The sequence below is a fragment of the Rhagoletis pomonella genome, unplaced genomic scaffold (genome assembly GCF_013731165.1).
Source record: "Rhagoletis pomonella isolate Grant_MI unplaced genomic scaffold, Rhpom_1.0 Rhpom_scaffold_00002, whole genome shotgun sequence".
NCBI lineage: Eukaryota > Metazoa > Arthropoda > Insecta > Diptera > Tephritidae > Rhagoletis > Rhagoletis pomonella.
Genome location: NW_023458556.1, coordinates 74376476 through 74398474, shown reverse-complemented (window position 1 = coordinate 74398474; position 21999 = coordinate 74376476). Strand labels below are relative to the sequence as shown.

At 35.8% G+C, this 21999-nt stretch overlaps 1 protein-coding gene across 1 annotated transcript in view; it reads right to left on the bottom strand.

The window, feature by feature from the left end:
* Positions 1-21478, bottom strand: part of LOC118734057 — a 54129-nt gene extending 32651 nt beyond the window's left edge. The window contains exons 1-2 of the mRNA XM_036463751.1: positions 21347-21478; positions 3489-3823 (exon numbers count right to left, since the gene is read on the bottom strand). Coding sequence (XP_036319644.1) covers positions 3489-3661 — 173 coding nt within the window. The 5' untranslated portion in view covers positions 3662-3823; positions 21347-21478. The remainder of the gene's footprint in view (positions 1-3488; positions 3824-21346) is intronic.
* Between the last annotated feature and the right edge of the window lie 521 nt (positions 21479-21999).

The following is a 21999-nucleotide window of genomic DNA, read 5'->3' as shown; positions in this document are numbered from 1 at the left end:
AATCCACCTAAGCTTTAACTGTTATCAGTGATATTAATGCTACCTTATATAACGACAGGTAATAAGTCCCAGATAGTTTCTAAAATCACAAATTAGTTTTTGTGCAAATTGCTGATAGGTGGTATTAATGAATTCAAGCCCTCGAAATTTCACATTTTTATATTTGTAAGTTATTGGAAGCAGGGATGCCAACTTGGCTCAAGCCACATTTGACACAAAGTGCCAAAATGGAAATTTTGTAAAAAAAATAACATTTCAATACATTTTTGTGAATGATTAAAAGGAATGACACGTTTTTTGGCACTTTTATTTTTCTATTTGGCACAGTTTGGCACTTTTTTATCCTCAATATGGCACCTCATAACTAAGAATAGTTGGCAGCCCTGATTGGAAGATTTCTGCTGAGTTTTGGGGCAACAACTTGTCTGCAGGTAAAAAGCATATATAACTTGTGTTTCGAAAGTGTGTGAAAACCAATTAATTAACTTACATGATCTTGGTTCCGATATTAAATAATCAATATTTGTTTATACCCGCATCTTGGCACATTGGCTCGTTGAAAGTGCCATCTAATAACTAGCGTCGGCGTTCTCCTTAGCTGCTTTTAAATGAAGTCGTCACATATTGTTGGCGGAGACATGAATACAGTTTAAGAAAATTCTTTTTCTATAATTGTTTCCTTATAGGAAGGTTGATTTCTTTTCCACCTTAGACATTCCGAATTCGTTCAAAATATGCTAATTTAAAACACAGAATTCTTTCAGTGTTCCTCCGGGGTTTTTGGACATGGACTGTTTTTTATATTTAAGAGTGTTCGCTTTATTTTTGTGGAATCGAAACATGTTTTGCAAGTTACGGATCATTTCTACACTCTTTCTTCAAATATTTCTCGTATTCCAGCTGTGCGCAGGCGTTTAGTTTTTCGCATCGTGTTTTTACATATTCGTAATTAAATTTTTTTTAATAAAATCAATTGGCTGTAGTTCATGATTTGTGTTAATATCACAACACTGAGAATTTGGCAATAACCTTTTTCATCTATTAAAAAACAACACTTACGGGGCAATGTTTATTGTAAAAACAACTTTTTTTTCTATGAATCGACATACTTTAAGCATTGTTGACGCTATTTCCATTTGAATGAGGAAATAGCGTCAATGACATTATTTCCAAATTTTTGTTGACTTTATTTCGCTTTTGAAAAGGTAATAATGTCAATTGACTTTATTTCGCACCAGGGTGGGAAATAAAGTCAATTGACCTTATTTCCGTTGATCTTGTTACCTGTAACCTTGCCCACTTGCATCCCCTCGATGCCCCTCAGTCATTTTTAAGCGAAGTATTCACCCAGTTTCTGATGGTGGCTTCGATTGCCGAAGGTGGGAGTGCTAACACTGGTTGCGGATCGAGGAATGCCTGGTCTGAGCCAACTCTGGCTAAATGATCAGATGTCTCATAAACAGGTACTCCAGAGTGACCAAGCACCCAGAATAAAACAACCTCGTTATGTTCACCATCATATTTTAGTCGAGACTTGCATTGCCGAACTAGTTCGGAAGTACTTAAATAGATGGCTGGTCAATGCCTTAAGTGCAGCTTGGTTGTCACTGCAGTCACGTAAACTCCTTCCCCTCCACCTATGTTCTACCCTTAGTCCATGGCTTTGAGTATTGCAATTACCTCAGCCTGGAAGACCGAAGCATATTCCCCTACAGAAAATTGAAGCTTATCTCCATTAAATTCGAAAAAGACCCCAGATCATGACCCAGAGCCAGTTTTGGAGTCATCAGTGAAGAATCGACAATGTGTGAGTCCGGTATCAGCGATGGAATCAAACCAGCATTCAGTCTCAAGGAACTCAACATTTTAGAATCAATAAAGGTAATGGTGGCGTACTATCCTGTAGCATTGAAAAGACAGAAGTGCTTTAATCTCTACCGCCAGCAATTTTCGTCGCGCCCCACTCATTGTCATACTAGCATCCAGTTCTTTTTAGTCTACAAGAAAAACACTAACTGGCGGTAAGTGCAGCAGTGCCTCAAGAGCACTATACACCACTAAAAAAATTTAAGTTAAATAAAGAAGCTATCAAGCAACCATTTTGGTTCTTTACATCGAAACAAGATAAAACTTCGTGGCCCCTGGGGGTCCACCTGGACCACTTTGGAAATCACTGATCTACATGGAGTATCTTACAACTAGGAGCGACGTTCTATGCCAGATACGTTGATGACATCAAGGGGGGCAAATACGTCGTAAGTAATACGCTGTAGGGATTGGCTATCGCATCGCATTTCTCTTTCGCATCGCATTACGGAGTAGCCCCCCAGGTGTCTTATAACAAAGAAAAATGAAGAACAGATATTGGAATACCTCAACAAACAGCACAGCAACATAAAATTCACAATGGAACAAGAAATGGAAGGAAAGCTAAATTACTTAGATCTGACGATTAAAATAAATAAAAACACCAGCAGTCTGCAATGTGAAAATTTTTGGGAAGCCCACAGCCACAGATACAATAATACTCATAATATTTCGAACTATCCTCATCAGCATAAAATTGAGCGAATACCACCAACAAAAAAAGGATGCAAAAAGAACTGAATGCAATTTATGCTATAGCGGCAAATAACGAGTACAAGAGAGATCTGGTAGAGGAAAAGGGAAGGGCGGTGTTAAGCTATACTGGAAAGTCAACGTACAAACTAGCAAAGCTGTTCCAGAAACACATCATTCAGAACAAATAACAACGTAGGACGGATACTACGGAACCTCACAAATCAAGAAGACCCAATGGATACACAAGGAGTGTATACACTAACTTGCAAATGCCAGCATAGTTATATAGGTCAAACAGGACGTAAAATAGAAAGAAGATTCCGCGAACGTATATGAGACTATAATTAAAAGACACAGAAACCGAGCGCAATACAAGAGTCAAAATTTGTTAACTACATGTTTAACAACAAATGTTGATTTGTTTATGAATTAAGAATGAGCCTGAAATTACGATAATTTGAAAATTCTTTAAGTAAAACTTTTCCTGTTCAAAATTTTCAAATCGCAAAAATGGAAACCCCGAAAATGACGCTGGTTGAAAAAATCATGCTACTTATTTCTTTGTATAGTAAATTTAACCTTATTTGACAAGTTGACCCTTATAGGGGCTTTTTAAATTTTAAAACAAGCTAACAATATATTGTTATACATCATTTAAAATCTCTGATTTTCAAAATCGGATGAAAAATAGTCAAGCTGTTAATGGAAAGGTACATCAAGTATGAAAATAGCGTTTTTTGTATAATAAAATACAATTGGAGGGAAGTTTTATTTTGGGTGTATTTTGTGTTCCTTTTTTGTAGCACCGTGATATTTATATGATATATTTTATGCAATCGTGCAAAGTGGGCAAAAATGCATTTAAAGATCACAGTGCTATTGACGATGCTTTTTAATAACGAAGGCATTAGTAATGCTAAACTTACTGATAGTAGGTAAACGCTTCTTCGCATTTCACGTTGTACCACCAGTCGCACGCAAACTCCTTTTGGTTAAAAATAGTGCCGTTGGTGCAGAGGAATGAAGCACCTTGATGACCTTCCCGTCCATCGTGGCAAACATGGTAGGCCTGACACCCGGTCTCAATATTTGCATACATTCCCGGCACAGCAGGTACATTGGCACAGTGGAAATTCGTATGAGGCACTTCATGGTAAATAGGGTAATCTACGCCAGGGACGCCGGGTATCTTCGTAAGGTCTTGTTTTTCTTCTCTTCTGTGGTGTTCTTCAGTTGGTGGATGGAATAGGTGACCATGGGTCTATAAAATATAATATAACAATTTTTTGAATTAAATAAGTTTTAGATCGGATGAATTATTTACAAGAGCGATACTACGATTGATTTCAAGGCTAAAATTATTTTCCCAAAAGTATTGCTATGGTTTTTTTTCTTACGTCCATCTTAATGTGTTATCACTACACCTACTGATTTTTCCTTTTGGTGCTGACCAGGGTTCGGAAATTCTCACTCACATTCTCTCACGCTCGCGAACGATAATATTCCAAATCAATTTTTGCATTCTTTTATCGCGAGTGAAAAAAGCAAAAAAATTTATTATCTCTCACATTCGGAATGCGATCGACAAAAAAATTTCCGCTGTTTTCATTAACAAGGTGGGTTTGCAACTTCTGCTTGTTATCAATCATGGTTGTATTTTAGTCCATTTAAATTTGTAGATTCTTATAAATTCAGTGCTGGCGCAGCTTTAAATATTTCAAATTATATCAGGTTTTAACTATCTCGAAGTAATTTTAGTTCAGAAAAAAGCACTAAAAAAGGCACTAAGCCATAAATAATCTTTTTGGGCCTTTTAATTTTCAAAAAGCACTAAATCTAGTGCTTAAAGCACCAAGTTGGTAACTATGTTGATATGTACATACATACATACGTACGTATGCACATTCCTCACAACTAGCCTGCCAACACGCTCTTGGCGCCAGCAAAGAGTAAAGCAATTGAATGGTAGACGCGCTATAAATACATACATACATGCCACAAGAATCCCAATTGCCACAGGGCGAAGACGACGTCGTTACGACGTCGCTCTGGCGAAGTCGTTTTGGTGAACTCGAAACGACGTCGCTCTGGTGAAGTCGTTTGGGTGAACTCTAAACGACGTCGTTGCGACGTCGCTTTGGTGAATCCGTTACGACGTCGCCCTGGTGAAGTCGTTTTGGTGAACTCGAAACGAATCCGTTTCTTCGAACCTAAAAGTTTTTTGAGGAACCTTCGGTCTAGGTTGGACAAGTTGCACGTCCAAATTTTAATATATCTAAGCATAAATAAAAGTCATTCATTTGGATAGTAAACCGTTTTTATTATGACAATTTTTTATCATAACAGAATATGGAATCCACAATGTACACTGTGCTCAGAAAATTAAGCCACCTACATATTTTTTCAGTATTCATAATATTTTTCATATAAAATGTTTTTTATAAAGGTAAAGTTCACTCTATTGGACTTATTAATAAAAAATAAAATTTGTGGGAATAAGGTTTGTTTGTTTTTAATTTGGTAGAAAGCTGTACTTTTGCTTTACAGCGTGGCGACGAACAACTGTTACCCAGGTTTGTTTGAGAAATAAAAGAGTCCTTTATAGATTTTGCGAAAAAATTATTTTATTGTTAATTTTCCACAGATTTTACTTTAGTCGGATTAATTAGTGTTTAAATTGTAATCCTTATTTACATTTGCCAGCAGTGTAAACTTTGAGAGAAAAGTTCATTTGGCACGCAAGTCTTTATCAGGTGACAGAAGGGACTCAAAATGGAGAAAATTAGCGGCATCTCATCACAACAGCGGCAATTAGAAGTACGCTTTAATTGTTGATGCAAAAATGATTAATATACTTTAAATATTATTTCAGAAGCATTCCAGCAAAAATTCAACGAATCTGTGGAAATAATAGAGCGAATAACCAAAAGATATTTCCATTATGCTGGAGACAGGATCTCAAAACGGAATAAAATAAATGTTTCACAGTCGTCTGCATAAATATACTATCTGTCATATTGATAAGTTTTAACAATTTATTTTTTTGTTACTTCATTTTAGTTGTCTTTATAAAAATTGGGTTTATTTTTTAACAAGGACCATATAGTTCAAAATTCAAAATTGCGCAATATACATATGCATGTATGTACATATAAAAAAAATTAACAAAAAAAATTTTAAGATTTTTATTCTGCATTAAAGAAACACATATGAAGCAGTTTTAAAGTCCACTGAAGTTTGGTATGTATAATATAATACAAGGTTGAAGTGCCTCAAAGCATGCATTTTCTGTCATAAAATTCATATGGATGAAAATGCGCAGTACCGCAAAAAAATAACACCAAAAATCAATGTGAGTTTAGTGTTACTTCAAACCTGTGTTCTATTATACTAACATTTTATGGACTATAAAACTGCTTCCTATGTGTTTCTTAAATGCAGATTAAATAGCTTAAAATTTTTAAGAAAGCTTGTTGAAATTTTTTTATATATACATATATATATATATATATATGTATGTATGTATACTGCACATTGCTTTAATTTTGAACTACATGGTCCTTGTTAAAAAATAAAGCCAATTTTAATTAATTTTAAACAAAACTAAAATGAAGTAACAAAAAACTCACTTGTTAAAACTTATATTATATTAAAATATATTAAAATTTTTGTTTGTATTTTATGACTGAATGTTTACCTTATTTTTCTTTTTTATTAATATTTAAGTATTTATGTATATTTAAAAAACTTTGAAAAAAGTTCAATGAATTAAATTAAACTATTTTAAACTAAAAAAATTGTTTTTAATTTTCTAACAACTTTGAGCGTCGTTTTGCAGTTCGCTGGTATATCGTTCTTGCGGGCTGCAGGGGAGTCGTTACGACGTCGTTTGGCAAATTGGGATGGATGATGGCAATTGGGATGATGACATTTGTGTACCACAAGTAAACAAAGAATAGAGCGAAAAGAAGAACGAGTTGAAACTGCTAAAACAGGTCACCTTACAGCGAAAAACGTGTTTTAATTTTGCTAAATGCGAAAATATTGAATTTTTAACTAATCTTTTAGAGAATAGGTAACATTTTAGTGCACTCCATTGCCTTGCAATTGAGGCTGCTTTAGCAAACGTTTTAGTGCACTCCATTGCTTTGCAATTAAGGCTGCTGCAGAAAACTGCGGCAGCATCTCAGCGAGATTGATAGGTTAACTTGCTAATGGAGGCTGCTTGGAGCAGAAGCAAAATCATTGTGAGGAAATGCTGTTAATGTTATAATAAAGAAACATTTCGGGAACGGCTTTGCCGTGCCCTATGTACACAAAATGCAGCGATTCGTCCCAGCGCTACACTTGCATCTACGCATCTTGCATCTTGATAGCTGTCGCAATTTAACACACAGCACTTCATTTTATTAGTTTTTACGCAGTATTCAACTCAAAAATCACTCACAAATTGCAAATTAACACAATTCAAACTAATTTTTAACTTCTAATTCAAATTTCTCTTTCGCTGATTTGTAAACAAAGGTTTATTTACAAGTTACCACAACTGTCAAAATCGGCAAAACCAAAGTAGCGGTACCACTGACACTGACGGCGCCTCCTTTGTTCGCTGCACCGTGTACATGCCATGATTCAATAATACAAGGTTAGATAATTATTGACAGCCGCAGTTTGACACTCCCTTACAAAAGGTTGCATTTACAAAGGACAGATAAAGGGGAAGAATGCAATCCCTTGTTGCGAAAATGGTAGTAGAAAAGTACGCAAAGTAGGCAATTAGTATTGAAATTCCTTTTGTAAATTCTAATTTATTTGCAGGAAACCGGGCAGTTTAAACAAAATATTTAACGAAATATTAATACATCTGCGTGAATTACGTAATTTATGTGCTATTTCGCTGTATAAATAAATGAAAAAGGACTCAAAGTTAAAATAAAACTACTATGAGATTTATGTAAACATCCAATTTAAAAACAATTTATATTTTCATCAGTTAAATGTGCTTCATATCGTAGCCTTAGAGTGTAAACCTGCTAACGACCAAAAAACATATTTTACTGTAAAGCAAAAAACTAAATATATCTTTAACTCTTAGTCTAAGGGGCAAATCCTACATATAGTTTGTTAATCGCGCGACGTTCTATGGCCCTAATCCAGGACGAATGAAAAAAATTACGTTTTTATGGTTTCATTGGCGAATTTCTAACTTAGCAGGTTTTAGTTTTTGTATTTTCAAAATTGAAGTGTATTTAGCAGGTTTTTTGTATGAATAAAATTGTTTCTATTTCAGTTTTTGTGATTACGAGCTCAATTTAAATGTTAATTAAAACAGTATTCCATAAACAAAATAACTTTATATATAAAAAAAATACAGCAGATTTATTCTTCCGTTTATTGCAACAAAAATAGGCAGTTTATAAAACATATATTAGTAACTATACGTGAAGTATTCCTCTCTCAAATTAATAGTACAAGGAACACATATAAGATAATTTATGTAGGAACTCAATGCTAGAAAGTATGATAAATATTATTCAATCATAAGGTAAATTTTTATAGAAGGCGTGGTAATCTTCAGGAACTAATCGTTTGAAATACTGGAGATCTCATACTTTCTGCGAGCAATCGTACGCCTACTCTCGTATAAATTCGGAAGGTGAGAAAACGGCAAGGAAACATCTACTGGGGATTTTCTTTGCGGTATTACTTCCCATTCGTTGGAGAATCTTAGTTTGAAATGTATGTCGCCACTTGGTGTACACCGTAGGGCTCGTATATCAGTTACTTTAGCAGCATCCTTGCCGCGACCGGGACGAATGCTATTAAAGAATTAACTGTGTTAAAGCTTTTAAAGAACGTGTAACTAAGATAAGTTACGTCATATGGTCTTGATTTTTCTAGCTGATCTACATACTTCAATGTATTCTGCAGGAACATGGATATGTCTTTTCTTAAGTGCTCGTTCGATCAGCTTCCATTTGGATATGGCCTACTTCAAGAAACTTTTGCTCAATAATGATATTGTTATTTATAGCTGTGGATAACAAAGCATTAGCCATAATACTGTTTCGGTTTTGATATGTGCATTCGTTACTATACAAATTTACCGGAACTATTATTTGGTACTAAATTTTTTTCTTTCAAATCTACCCACACACTGTAAAGCTCTTCTGCATTTAATCTTCCTTCTGTTTCGTTCCACAAGTGGTGCTCAGTCATCCTCTAATTTCGTTTAGGTATCGATACTACTAAGCCAGGATTCAACAACTACAGGTTGTAGCAATCGTACAAAAACAACATTTACCGTTGGTATGAACTCTTTGTGTCATCAACATCTTCTTTATCTATTCATATTCGTTTGTATATGTATACCCTGCATACCAGGATTTCATAGAATTCTGAAAGGTTTCACAGTTTTTATAAAATTTTTTTTTTAAGAAATCGTACAGAAATTTCTTTACTAGTTCTTGTCAACCGCTTCATATGTTTTTCCGAAACTCTTAAAGATTTCGGGAGCATTTGTTTGCAGGGTATACATATACGTATATGTGTATGTATACGCGGATATGTAAATAAAGAAAAACAGCCGATAATTTGACACAAGCGTGCTCATAAGAAGAAGCATAGCTTCTATCGCTATCACCTGTAATTGATGCGCCTTGCTACTAAGCCAACGCCGCTGCTCAGTAATACAAAGCAGCAGTATTGATTGAGTCTGTAATAGTTGGCGTTCAACCAATGCAATCCCTGATTCAGAGTCATGCCGGGAGTCATGTTGGTGTAACTGACACATATTTATTTGCACAACCACATCCAAACGGACTCACGAGTCAGACGCACCATGTATGCCGCCTATAACATCAAACGCAAATCACGAAAATGTTGTTAAGGATTACAGTGCACACTTTCTTCTTTTGTGTCTAGTAGTTTTTGAAGTGAAACTTCTTTAGCGGCGGTTGGTTGGTTGAGAGTAAATTGGCAAATTCAACGGAAATTGCACACGGAAATGGTGCAACGGAAATGATGCAACGGAAACGATGCAACGGAAATGGTGCAACGCAAATTGTTGGGGCTGAAACAAGTGCTTCTTGTGTGTATGCATATGGTATTAATTTAAAAAAAAAATTGCTAATAAAAGGTTAAAGAATAACACTTAGAAAACTTCCAATACAAGAATGAAACTAAAGGTGACTACGTACATAGATAAAGAAAAGGATAAAGGCAAAGGTAAAAATAAAAAACAAAAACAAACATGCGTAAAGATAAAGCCATAAAGAAGATCAAGGTAAATTTAAACTCTTTACTTATATAACTTATTAAATCCCAATTTTTTAAATGAAAATTTAAGTTTTCCGTTCGGTTACAAGTTTTATTCTATCTCAATCTGCAAAATTTTCCATTATTTATAGCACAAAATTTTCAATAAAAATGTCTAAGGTTGTTTGTTTTCTTACCAAAACAGTGATCGTATAGAAACAGTAGTTTTCCTAACAAGTGAAATGACTGCCAACTGAATTCATTGATGTACCTTAACCACTCCCCCTTTAAAATCTGAAACGCCCCTGTTTCAGCTATTTAAAATTTTGTTTGAATAATATAACTTAAATATAACCCTTTAAATAAACATTTTAACAGATATTCAAAATCACGTAATGTTTTTAGATAATTATGAATAAAGAAAATGTAAATAATCAAAACTTATATCTTGCAAAATACTCATTGTATTAAATATTTTTTAAAACAAGTTCACGTGACGGGCGTTGCTATGCTTTTAATTTCAATGATGACTTCTTTGACCACGAATCTCGACGCTTAATTATTGCACTCTTTGCTTGCGATGTCCGAATTGTACTTGTTTGATGTTGAAAAACCTTTTATAACTCGATGATCGATGATTTCTTGTGAAATTTCTACGTAAGATGTACGTTAACTGCTGCTTAATAACAAAACGCGGCGTCACTACGTCGACCGTTGACCAATAACTTCGTTAAAAAGACGGGGTCAGTCGATTTATAAAAACAGGGCGCGTTTTTTTATTTCATTTATATTTTGTATTTTATTTACATTATATTTATATCACTTACTAAGAATAGTTTTATCCTTTTTTAGGATTTATTTTAAAATTATAATTTTAAAATAATTATTTTCCTTTTATAAGGATTTTTTCTTTTCTAAGGATATTTCTGTTCTTTTTTAAGGATTCTCCTTTTATAAGGATTTTTATAATTATTATTATCCTCTTATAAGGATTCGTTATATTTTAATAAATTTTACGTTGGGCGCCACTAATTTTCCGTTCGTTTACAAATTTTATTCTATCTCGATCTACAAAATTTTCCATTATAAGCACATAATTTATAAGCACAAAATTTTCAATAAAAATTTCTAAGGTTGTTTATTTTCTTACCAAAACAGTGATCGTATAGAAACAGTAGTTTTCCTAACAAGTGAAATCACTGCCAAGTGAATTCATTGATATATAAGGGTAAAGGTGAGGGGGAATATGTAGATGAAGAAAATGACAAACATAAAAGTAAAGACAAAAGGAGGATGAGGATACCGATAAAAGTAAAGATGAAGATAGGAGAAGAAATAGTAAAGTAACGGTAATCAAAGAGGAAAGGATATAGACAGAGACACAGAGACTCAATCTGGGAACTATTTTGGAATTTTAGAGATTTTCGGGATTCTCGGGACTTATCGATAAAATAATCGTTAGTTATCGATATTTTTAACAATTTTGCTATCGATATTTTCGGAACGCATCGACATAATAATCGATATTTTTATCGATTTTGTTAACGATATTTTTATCGATTTTGTTATCGATATTTTTATCGATTCTGTTTTCGATATTTATCGATTTTGTTATCGATATTTATCGATATTTATTGATTTTGTAATCGATATTTATCGATTTTGTTATCGACATTTACCGATTTTGTTATCGATATTTATCGATTTTGTAATCGGTATTTTTCGATTTTTTTATTGAAACTTGTTTAAAATCCCACTGAAAATTGCTACATATGAAAATTTCGCTGTCGATCACAAAAAAATAATTGTGGCAAAATTTCAGCCCTCTATCTCCGTTTTTCACTTAGCGCTCGCAAAAGTAAGAATTTTTAATGAAACATTTTTTTCTCCTCCTTTTTTAAATTAAAAATAATAAATGAAAACAAACAACCCTGCAGCCCATTCAGTTCTAGTATAGTAAGTTCAAATTCGAAGTAGGTACCAAGGCATCTAGTACCGGGATTCGGGATCCCGAGCCCTTTTGAGTCCCGAAATCTCGGATATCGATATTTATCGATTATGGATATTTTTATCGATTTTGTAATGGATATTTTTAGCGATTTTGTTATGGATACGGAGACAAAATAAAAATTATGTTAGCTGTTAATATATAGATGCTTTAGAAATATTTACGGAAATAGAGCACATAATTTCAATCATTTTAGAGTTGTAGCAGGTAGTGAATTTCTTCAAACTGCATTTCGCTAAGTGCGGAGTGGTGTGGTTTAGTTGGGATTTCCCTGAATACCAGATATTTCGTAAATACGAACGTTTTTCATAAAATTTTTATTTTGTAAGAGTTTTGGGTGCGCACCTACATAAATGAGATAAACAAGGGTGCTCCATTCGCGATCACTCACAACAGCTAATCCTGAAAACTTTTTAGGACGTTTTATGGAAGATGTTTTTTCGCTTTTCTAAGAAATTACGCTATAATTGCACGTATACATATACATGTGCATTGTCGTCACTAGTAGAAGTAATAGAAAAGTCTTCCCATCCTGCAGGGAAACCTCGGACTAGTGACTAAAATTTCTAGTTCTGTACTAGGTTTTTATCGCGATAAACCAACTAAGCCGCTAGTAACTAGATCCTCACCAGTCCAAAATCGGCGAAAAGTGGTACTTAAAAAAAACTATTTTTTTTTTGAGTTTTTTCACTAAAAATCTATGTATGTGTCGGCGTATTGTAGAGTATAGTTTTATATTGAGCTACTTTGTACCTTTTGTACTGTGTTATGTAAGGAAATTTGGAACAGGGTATGGATTTTCTGATCATGATTACTTTGGTAACATATTCTCTTTTCGTTCTGTTCCAACTTTGCTGGAAGCAAGGTGCGAGTCTCAGACTCTACCGAATGTGGCCCTGAATGATGTGTCATAGTGTGAGTTTTATTGGAAAAACACTTGTTCGGAACAAATCATATAAAAACAATAGAATTGTGGCATGGGGATTTTTAATTGAATTATATACTGCGAACAGAACACATCATTCAGGAACTCATTACGCTTCTGCTGTAAACCAAAAGGGAAATGCATAAGAATCAGAATCCTGGCGAATCTACTAGAGATATTCCTACAGAGGATATTGCTAACGAAGCAGCCGACGCTATTCCGACATCAGAAGTGGGATGGACTCCCCCACAAGAAAATCAAAACGATCAATGGCGTGCCTTATTGGAGATACAAAATCGAAACTTCCTTGAGCTGGTAAAGGCCTTGCAAATGCAAAAATCTACAAGTCAAGAAGTGAAAACAATTGCCCTGCCAAAGTTTGATCCTGAATGTGCTGGTGTTGATGCAATTTCTTGGTGTTCAACGGTGGACATGATTTTGTCGGAAAATCCGTTAGTGGGTAGCGGACTCATTCTTGCTCTGAGTAAGTCTTTGCAGGGAAGTGCTTCGCAGTGGTTGCCGCAAATTTGTTTCGCCGGCATATCGTGGGGCCAGTTCAAAGAATTATTCGTGCAGCGTTTTGCGGGTGTCGAGACACCAGCTGCCACGTTAATTAACATTATGAATGGTCGTCCAAGAGAAGGTGAATGCCTTTCGGTGTATGGAAGTCGTTTGGTAACGTCCTTATCATCGTGATGGAAGTCGATGAGCACTGAAGAAATTGCTATATCATTCGTACTTGCGGACACTGCAAATTTTGATGATCGACTTCAGCGTTTGATATTTACAACAAATATTAAAACTAGAAATCAGTTACAGTTGGAGTTGAAAGCTTTTGCATTTGGTAAGCGTAAGGTCTCGTTTACTGACGAAAATGCTGGTGGCACAGAAAACAAGAAGCTGAAGTTTCCAGCCTATGTTAAGTGCCATTTTGTGGTAAGACTGGCCATAAAATCGCTGACTGCCGTCTTAAAAAGGACAAAGCAAAATCTTCTTCAATCAGTAATCAGTTGCAGAGTGGTACATATACAGGAAGAGATCGGTTGCCGCTTACTTGCTTCAAATGCGGAGATGCCGGTCATATTGCAACGAAGTGTCCAAAGAGTAGCAGTTCGTCTTCCAACGGTAAAAAAGAAACCTCGTTTGAGAAAAAAGTGAACGTGTGTACGGTGGTAGAACCAAAGGGAGTTCTTTTCCAGTCTGGTGAGTCATATCCATTTTGTTTTGACTCCGGAGCTGACTGTTCTCTTTTAAAGGAAACTATCTCAGTTAAATTTTTTGGAAAGCGAATTAATAGTGTTGTAATTTTGAAAGATATTGGGAATACTGCAGTATGTAGTACGTTACAAATTTTATCCAATGTTATAATAGGTGATCATGCTTTAGAAATTTCAATTCGGCTGCGTTTCTTTATACATTCCGGATAATCCCATTTCACAGCCGGAATAAACAGAATGCGTTTGAAATATACGTCAACATATCATCAGGAACGTTCTAAAGAATAAATAAACAAAAAAGTTTATTCCAAACATTCAGAATGAATAAAGAAATGCAGCCTTCATGTTATTTTAGATTGTTACTTGAAATATGACGTGATGATTGGCCGTGAAATTTTAAGTCAAGGTTTCGGTGTGGTAATGACGGATGACAAATTTAATATCTTTTTATCAAAAACCATAGATGCGTGTTCCGTTACGGGAAAATTTGAAGATTTTATTAACAATGATAATCAATTGGATGTGTGTGATAAAAAGCGTTTGTTGAAAATAATGAAAGAATATTCTAATTGGTTTATAGATGGTATTCCGCAAACTCGTGTCAACTCTGGTCAGCTAGAGATACGTTTGATTGACCCAAATAAAACCGTACAGAGGCGACCTTATAGACTAGGATCAGAGGAAAAAGAGGTTGTTCGAAAAAGAATAGGGGAGCTATTAGAGTTGAATATTATTCGTCCAAGCTGTTCTCCTTTCGCAAGCCAAATTCTTCTTGTCAAAAAGAAAAATGGTGCAGATCGTCTTTGTGTTGACTATCGCGAATTAAACTCAAACACTGTGGCTGACAAATATCCTTTACCTCTTATATCGGATCAGATAGCTAGATTACGTGGGGCAAAATATTTTTCTTACCTTGTTATGGAAAGTGGATTTCATCAAATTCCTATAGAACCTGATTCCATAGAGCGCACAGCTTTCGTTACACCAGAGGGACAGTATGAATATTTGACGATGCCTTTTGGTCTTAAAAATGCGCCTGCAGTTTTTCAACGCGCCGTTATGGTAGCTTTAGGCGATCTTGCTCATTCTTTTGTAGTAGTGTATATGGATGACATTATGGTAGTTGCTACTACTAAAGAGGAAGCCTTCGAGTGATTGAAATTAGTCATAGACGTTCTAACCAAAGCAGGGTTTTCTTTTAACATAACCAAATGCTCATTCCTTAAGACAAGTGTTGAATATCTTGGGTATGAGGTAAAGACAGGGGAAATACGGCCTAATCCACGCAAAATACAGTCATTGAGTGCTTTACCTCCTCCTCAATCTGTTATACAGTTGAGACAGTTTATAGGTTTAGCATCATATTTCAGACAATTTATACCTAAATTTTCCCAATTGATGAGACCTCTCTATTTTCTTACTTCAGCGAAGAGTTACTTTTTATGGAAACCTGGATTTGAGGAGATCCGTCAAAAAGTTATTATGATTTTGACAAACAAACCTGTATTAACAATTTTTGATCCACAATACCCTATAGAGTTGCATACTGATGCTAGTTCCGAAGGATATGGAGCTATTTTATTGCATAAAATTGAAAATAAACCACATGTAGTTGAGTATTACAGTAAAAGAACTTCGCCAGCTGAATCTAGGTATCACTCGTATGAATTAGAAACGATGGCCGTGGTAAATTCAATAAAACATTTTCGACATTATTTGCAGGGTCGGCACTTTGTGGTGTTGACAGACTGCAACTCCTTAAAGGCTTCCCGCACTAAAATAGATTTGACTCCAAGAGTTCACCGGTGGTGGGCGTATTTACAATCTTTTGATTTTGATGTTGAGTATAGAGAGGGGAAGAGAATGGCGCATGTGGATTTCTTTTCGCGTAATTTGTTACCAACAGAGGAAAATCAAAAGAATAAAACTGTTGAAAAACGTATAAATTTAGCAGAAATTTCTGACAATTGGCTCCTCGCCGAACAACAAAGGGACTCTGATATCACTACTCTTGTTTCTAAATTACAAAGTAATAAACTTTCTGAGGAGGTGGCAAGAACGCATGAATTGCGGGCGGGAACGCTCTATCGTAAGATACAAAGAAATGGCAAGACGCGATGCCTACCTGTGGTACCAAGGTCTTTCAGGTGGTCAGTTATAAACCATGTGCACGAAGCTGTTATGCATTTGGGTTGGGAGAAAACGTTAGACAAAGTGTACCCAATAATAGTGGTTTGAAAATATGTCCAAATATGTTCGCAAATTCGTAGAAAATTGTATTACCTGTAAGCTATCAAAATCACCGTCTGGTAAAATACAAGCAGAGCTTCACCCTATACCCAAGGTCGGCATACCTTGGCATACTATTCATATTGATATAACAGGAAAACTAAGTGGTAAAAATGACCTGAAAGAATACGTAATAGTTCAAATCGATGCATTTACTAAGTTTGTTTATTTACATCACACTGTTAATATTGACTCTGTTAATTGCATTAGAGCTTTGAAGTCCTCGATATCGGTGTTTGGTGTATCATCGCGCGTAATTGCTGACCAGGGTAGATGTTTCGCTAGTAAAGATTTTCGTGAATTTTGTACTTCACAAAAAATAGATTTACATTTAGTAGCTACCGGTGCAAGTCGCGCTAATGGTCAAGTTGAGCGTATAATGAGTACGTTGAAAAATCTTTTGACCGCTGTTGAAACCAGTAAACGGTCTTGGCAAGATGCATTATGTCAAATACAATTGGCTTTGAATCCCACGGCTAATCGGGTGACAAAGGCTAGTCCTTTAGAGTTACTTATTGGCAAAGAGGCACGTCCACTAAGTCTTATTCCAATTAATGATGAAGAAAACTCTGTAAATATTTCATTGGTAAGAACTCGAGCCTTGGAAAATATGCAACGCAATGCTCGTTATGAAAAATCTAGATTTGATAAAAACAAAGCTAAAATTGTAAAACATAATGTTGGTGAATACGTTTTGCTTAGAAATGAAGAGAGGCATCAAACGAAGTTAGATCCTAAGTTCAGAGGTCCATTTTTGGTGACAGAGGTTTTAGACGGAGACAGGTATATTTCGAAATCATTGACGAGTAAAAGAACGTACAAATATTCACATGAACATTTAAGAAAATTGCCTGAAGGAGAAGTTCCCATATGTTGGACATAATTGACGAAGTTGGCACTAGTGAAAGTGTTAAAAGCGAAGGCGTTGAATCTGATGTCAACGAAGTTTAAGGCTGTAGACCGCACCACAGTCACTTTGTGCAAGCACAAGTGCAAACAGAAATATTTGATCATGGCGTGTGGGGCGCTTAGGGATGTGGCGGGGGTCTACGTGTGGTGTTCATGTGGAGCACGACATCGTTACAAATTGTAGCAAGAGTATTAAGTGTGAAATGATAAAATTAGGGTTTGTTAAGTATGAGTAACTTATGGGAACTACTTTCCGAAAATATGTAATTGTTTAGCCATGGTGCACAACGATGTCAAGTCTTTTGATCTGTCACGGAGATGGAACCTTGAACATTTTATGTTAGATAATTGTTCCAATAAATTTGTTAAATTTTACAAACCATTTCTAAGTTTTTGATTTCTTTCAGTCACACCCGAGGACGTGTGGTACGTCAGGAAAGCCGTGTCGGCGTATTGTAGAGTATAGTTTTATATTGAGCTACTTTGTACCTTTTGTACTGTGTTATGTAAGGAAATTTGGAACAGAGTATGCATTTTCTGATCATGATTACTTTGGTAACATATTCTCTTTTCGTTCTGTTCCAACTTTGCTGGAAGCAAGGTGCGAGTCTCAGACTCTACCGAATGTGGCCCTGAATGATGTGTCATAGTGTGAGTTTTATTGGAAAAACACTTGTTCGGAACAAATCATATAAAAACAATAGAATTGTGGCATTGGGATTTAATTGAATTATATACTGCGAACAGAACACATCATTCAGGAACTCATTACGCTTCTGCTGTAAACCAAAAGGGAAATGCATAAGGATCAGAATCCTGGCGAATCTACTAGAGATATTCCTACAGAGGATATTGCTAACGAAGCAGCCGACGCTATTCCGACATATGTATATCTAAAGTGACGAATTCAGAAATTTTTGCTCATTCTGCGCTACTGTTCAGTAAATAACTTTGCACTAATATAAGTACATGCATATAGATACACACATATATACATACATATGTATGTGTGCATGGATATGAAATGCAGCCTTACAAGAATTGTCCCTGCAAAAAATGGGACTAATCCGGGACGACTCCGGGAGCCATCGCAAAGGAGCATGCGACTAATACCACTTTTGATCTCTTTATATGGAATGAACTGATCGCTTTTGTTCGGGCATGTCCTATGAAGAGACTAATTGTTCACATTTATACCCGAAAGGGTATAAAAAGCGACTAGTCACTTAAAAAATAAAAATAAAAATTTTCGCCAGCTGAGATTCGAACCGGGATGCTCAGTTTTGTTAGGTGAATACTCTCTCTATGTGCCAACGCCGCACATGAAATTTCATTGACTAAGAGCGTACATATCATTAAATCGTTAATAGTACCCGTTAGAGATGAGTTGGGGACTAATTGATCTCCAATTATACCCACAAGGGATGAATCGAGACTAATTGACCTCCATTAGTACCCGTTAGGACTAATTAATGCCCAATTGTACCCGATTGAGAGTAATCTCGGAATACTCTCTTTAGAGATTAGTCGCACAATTTTTTGCAGGTGTGTGATGGAAACTAACACATTCTCATTTATCCTACTAACACATATGCAATTTTTGAGTTTGTTGAAAAGAAACCATAAAATAAGGCCATAAGTTGGAGGAAGACGGAAGAATTTGTACACAAATGTTTACATCAGATTTTTCACACTGCCCTTTAGAATTTGATAGAAACATGTAGGTAGCTAGCGACAGAAATCTCTATCAGTCTTGCCACTCAAATGATTTGTCAAATGATAGTCACTGTTCTTGCAGGGGGACCTTTTCTTTATTGAGTTTTCTTCTACATCCATACATATTCTTATTCTATTTACGTGTGAATATTTTTGGTTTCTTATTAATATCCTTGTAATGGCAAGTCGAAACATTTAAAAGAAATAAAAAATTTATATGTATTGTTTTTTCTGCTTTTCTTTACTCTCAGTCTTCACCAGACGACCACTTTCCATTTATTAGATATAATAAATAAACGCAATCATTATAATAAAATAACATGCAGATACACCATTTTACTGAAAAGTGTACGCTTGGAATATACTTTAACTACACGTATGAATGTATCTAATTTATATGTACTAGGGTGGCCAGATGCGCTGATTTAATCAGTACATGTGCTGACTTTTTTATATTGTACTGATTTTTAAGAGCCCGAAATCAGTACGCAAAATCTACTGCTTTTTGAGTTTGTACTGATTTTTACATTTCATAAATACTTTTGTAAATTGGTGTAATTGACATTTACTTGAGGATTACATTTTCAAAACAATGATTTTTGACAACTCATACGTGTGAGCAGAATGAAGGCATTAATTAAATTTAAACCATTATTACAAAGGTGCCAGCTGGCAATTGTTTCGTTTCCTAGGATTTCGCAAAATAACAAACTGTTTGGATTCAACCCAACCCAATTTCAGGATTGCAGGTTTTACAGGATTTACAGGAAAAGCAGGTTTCGCCATTAATAAATCTTTTGAAAGGTGGTGGTGAGTTAATCTTATATTAAGTACAATGAGAAGATGAGAATAAGAGATAACCTTTTGATTATAATTAAACATCCACTGAGAAATCGGCTACCAGTATTTCAAACGACGACTACTGCTACGGTGCAATGTAAGTTCTAAAAATTTGGAAAAGGTGCCAACTACCGACTCTTGGATATGATATATGTAGCTTTACTTTGATTTTTGTTGTTCGGCGTTTCAGACCGGGCGACTCTCATTTATGTGACTTCTTTAATCTGATGATGGGGAAGATAATAAGAGCTGCAGAACTGAACCGCTCAGGAACAATTTACTACAAGAGCGTGCAATTGCTGGCTTATGCCGATGACATCGACATCATCGGTAACAACAACTGCGAAGTCTGTTCTGCCTTTTCCAAGTTGGATAGGGTAGCAAAGCGAATGGGTCTGGTGGTAAACGAGGGCAAGACCAAGTATGTCCTGTCATCAAATAATCAGTCACCACACCACTCGCGCCTTGACACCCACGTCACTGTTGACAGTTATAGTTTCGAGAAAGAAGAGAATTTCGTTTCCTTGGGAACCAGCATTAGCACCGATAATAATGTCAACAAGTTCTACTTTGCACTGATTGGGCAATTCAGGAGTAAAGTCCTCTCTCGACGTACGAAAACCACACTCTATAAGTCACTTATCATGCCCGTGCTGGTATATGGCGCAGAAGCATGGACAATGACAACATCCGATGAGGCGGCTCTTGGAGTGTTCGAGAGATAGATTTTGCGGAAGATTTACGGGCCTTTAAGCGTTGGCGACGGCGAGTATCGCAGACGATGGAACGATGAGCTGTATGAGGTTTACAACGACATGGACATAGTGCAGCGAATTAAAATACAGCGGCTCCGCTGGCTTGGCCATATCGTTCGAATGGACACCGACGCTCCTGCTCTGAAAGTATTCAACTCGGAACCCGCTATTGGTAGCAGAGGAAGAGCCAGGCCCTCACTGCGATGGAAAGATCAGGTGGAGAAGGACTTGGCTTCACTTGGTGTTTCCAATTGGCGTCAGTTGGCACAGAAGAGAAACGACTGGCGTGCTTTGCTGAACGCGGCCAAAATCGCTTAGGCGGTTACAGCACCAAAAAAGAAGAAGGAGAAGATTGTGGAGGAGTTGACCAATGAAATAGTGGAATAAGCAACAACAGTTTACACTGCGAACTTAGCTCAGTGGGCAGACCATTCGCTTTCAATGGTGGAGTTAATCTACAAAAATAATTCTTAATAAAAAATTATAGTTAAAAAAACACTAAAACCTCGCTATTGTACTGCCACCAAGTATGTAACTTGAGAATAGAAATCGCTTCATCTTTTAGGCGCACCAATATTACATAGTTACATCCCGAGCTAATAAAAGGGAGGTAATAATAATAAAAAAACGGCCCCAATCTCTATAAAACTGTTAAAGAACATCAGCAATAATAAACAACTACAAATAGATGCTTTCGATTATAGTTGAGTTGGCAATAAAAATTATAAAAGGCAACAACAGCCGAACTTAGCTCATGGAAGTCTGATGAGAAATTGATTTGAACACTCTGTAATAGCACTACTGATTTGAATCATTGTTGTTTTACCAAATATAAAATTTCAAAAACTTGACTCAGGCTCAAACTTACTTAATTAGCCTTAAGCGCAAATATAAAAACAGTCTTATTGATTTCCACCATTTCACAAATTTTCTCGTAAATTATTTTTACTATTCAATTATCTACACTCTAAGCACTACACTTTCGCTTTCCATTCGCGCTTAGTGTGGGGAAATTCGCTTGCCATATTCTCATAGCCATTGCATAAGGTTTTGCAAAAGAAAGAGCTCAGAGGTGTGCCCCGCATTTTTAGTAATTTGCTACATACGTATGTATGTACATAAGTACGAGTGTATGTAAGTATGTCGTCCATCCATACACCGATTTGCCCCATTCACTGGTTGGTGGTCACTTGGCCAAGCATTCGTAGTTGATTTTGCAGACCGGTTCTGCTGCACTGCACAAAATATTTTCCAAATCACTGTAATTACCAAAATATCAGCGAAAAGTGGAAATATTTTCAGATTTATCTGCATGCATTGCTTTACACCACTATGGGTTCGATTTTTTTCGAACCGCTTAATATTTGGGTCAAAAGTGAACGCTACCTCTGCTGGCCATTTAACGCAGTCAGAAATACTTATGTGCCTTCATACATGTGTATGTACATTGGGGTGGTCCACCTACCCCCAGAATTGAAGAATATCTAAAATAAGGACAGCGATATTTTTGTATTTTAAAAT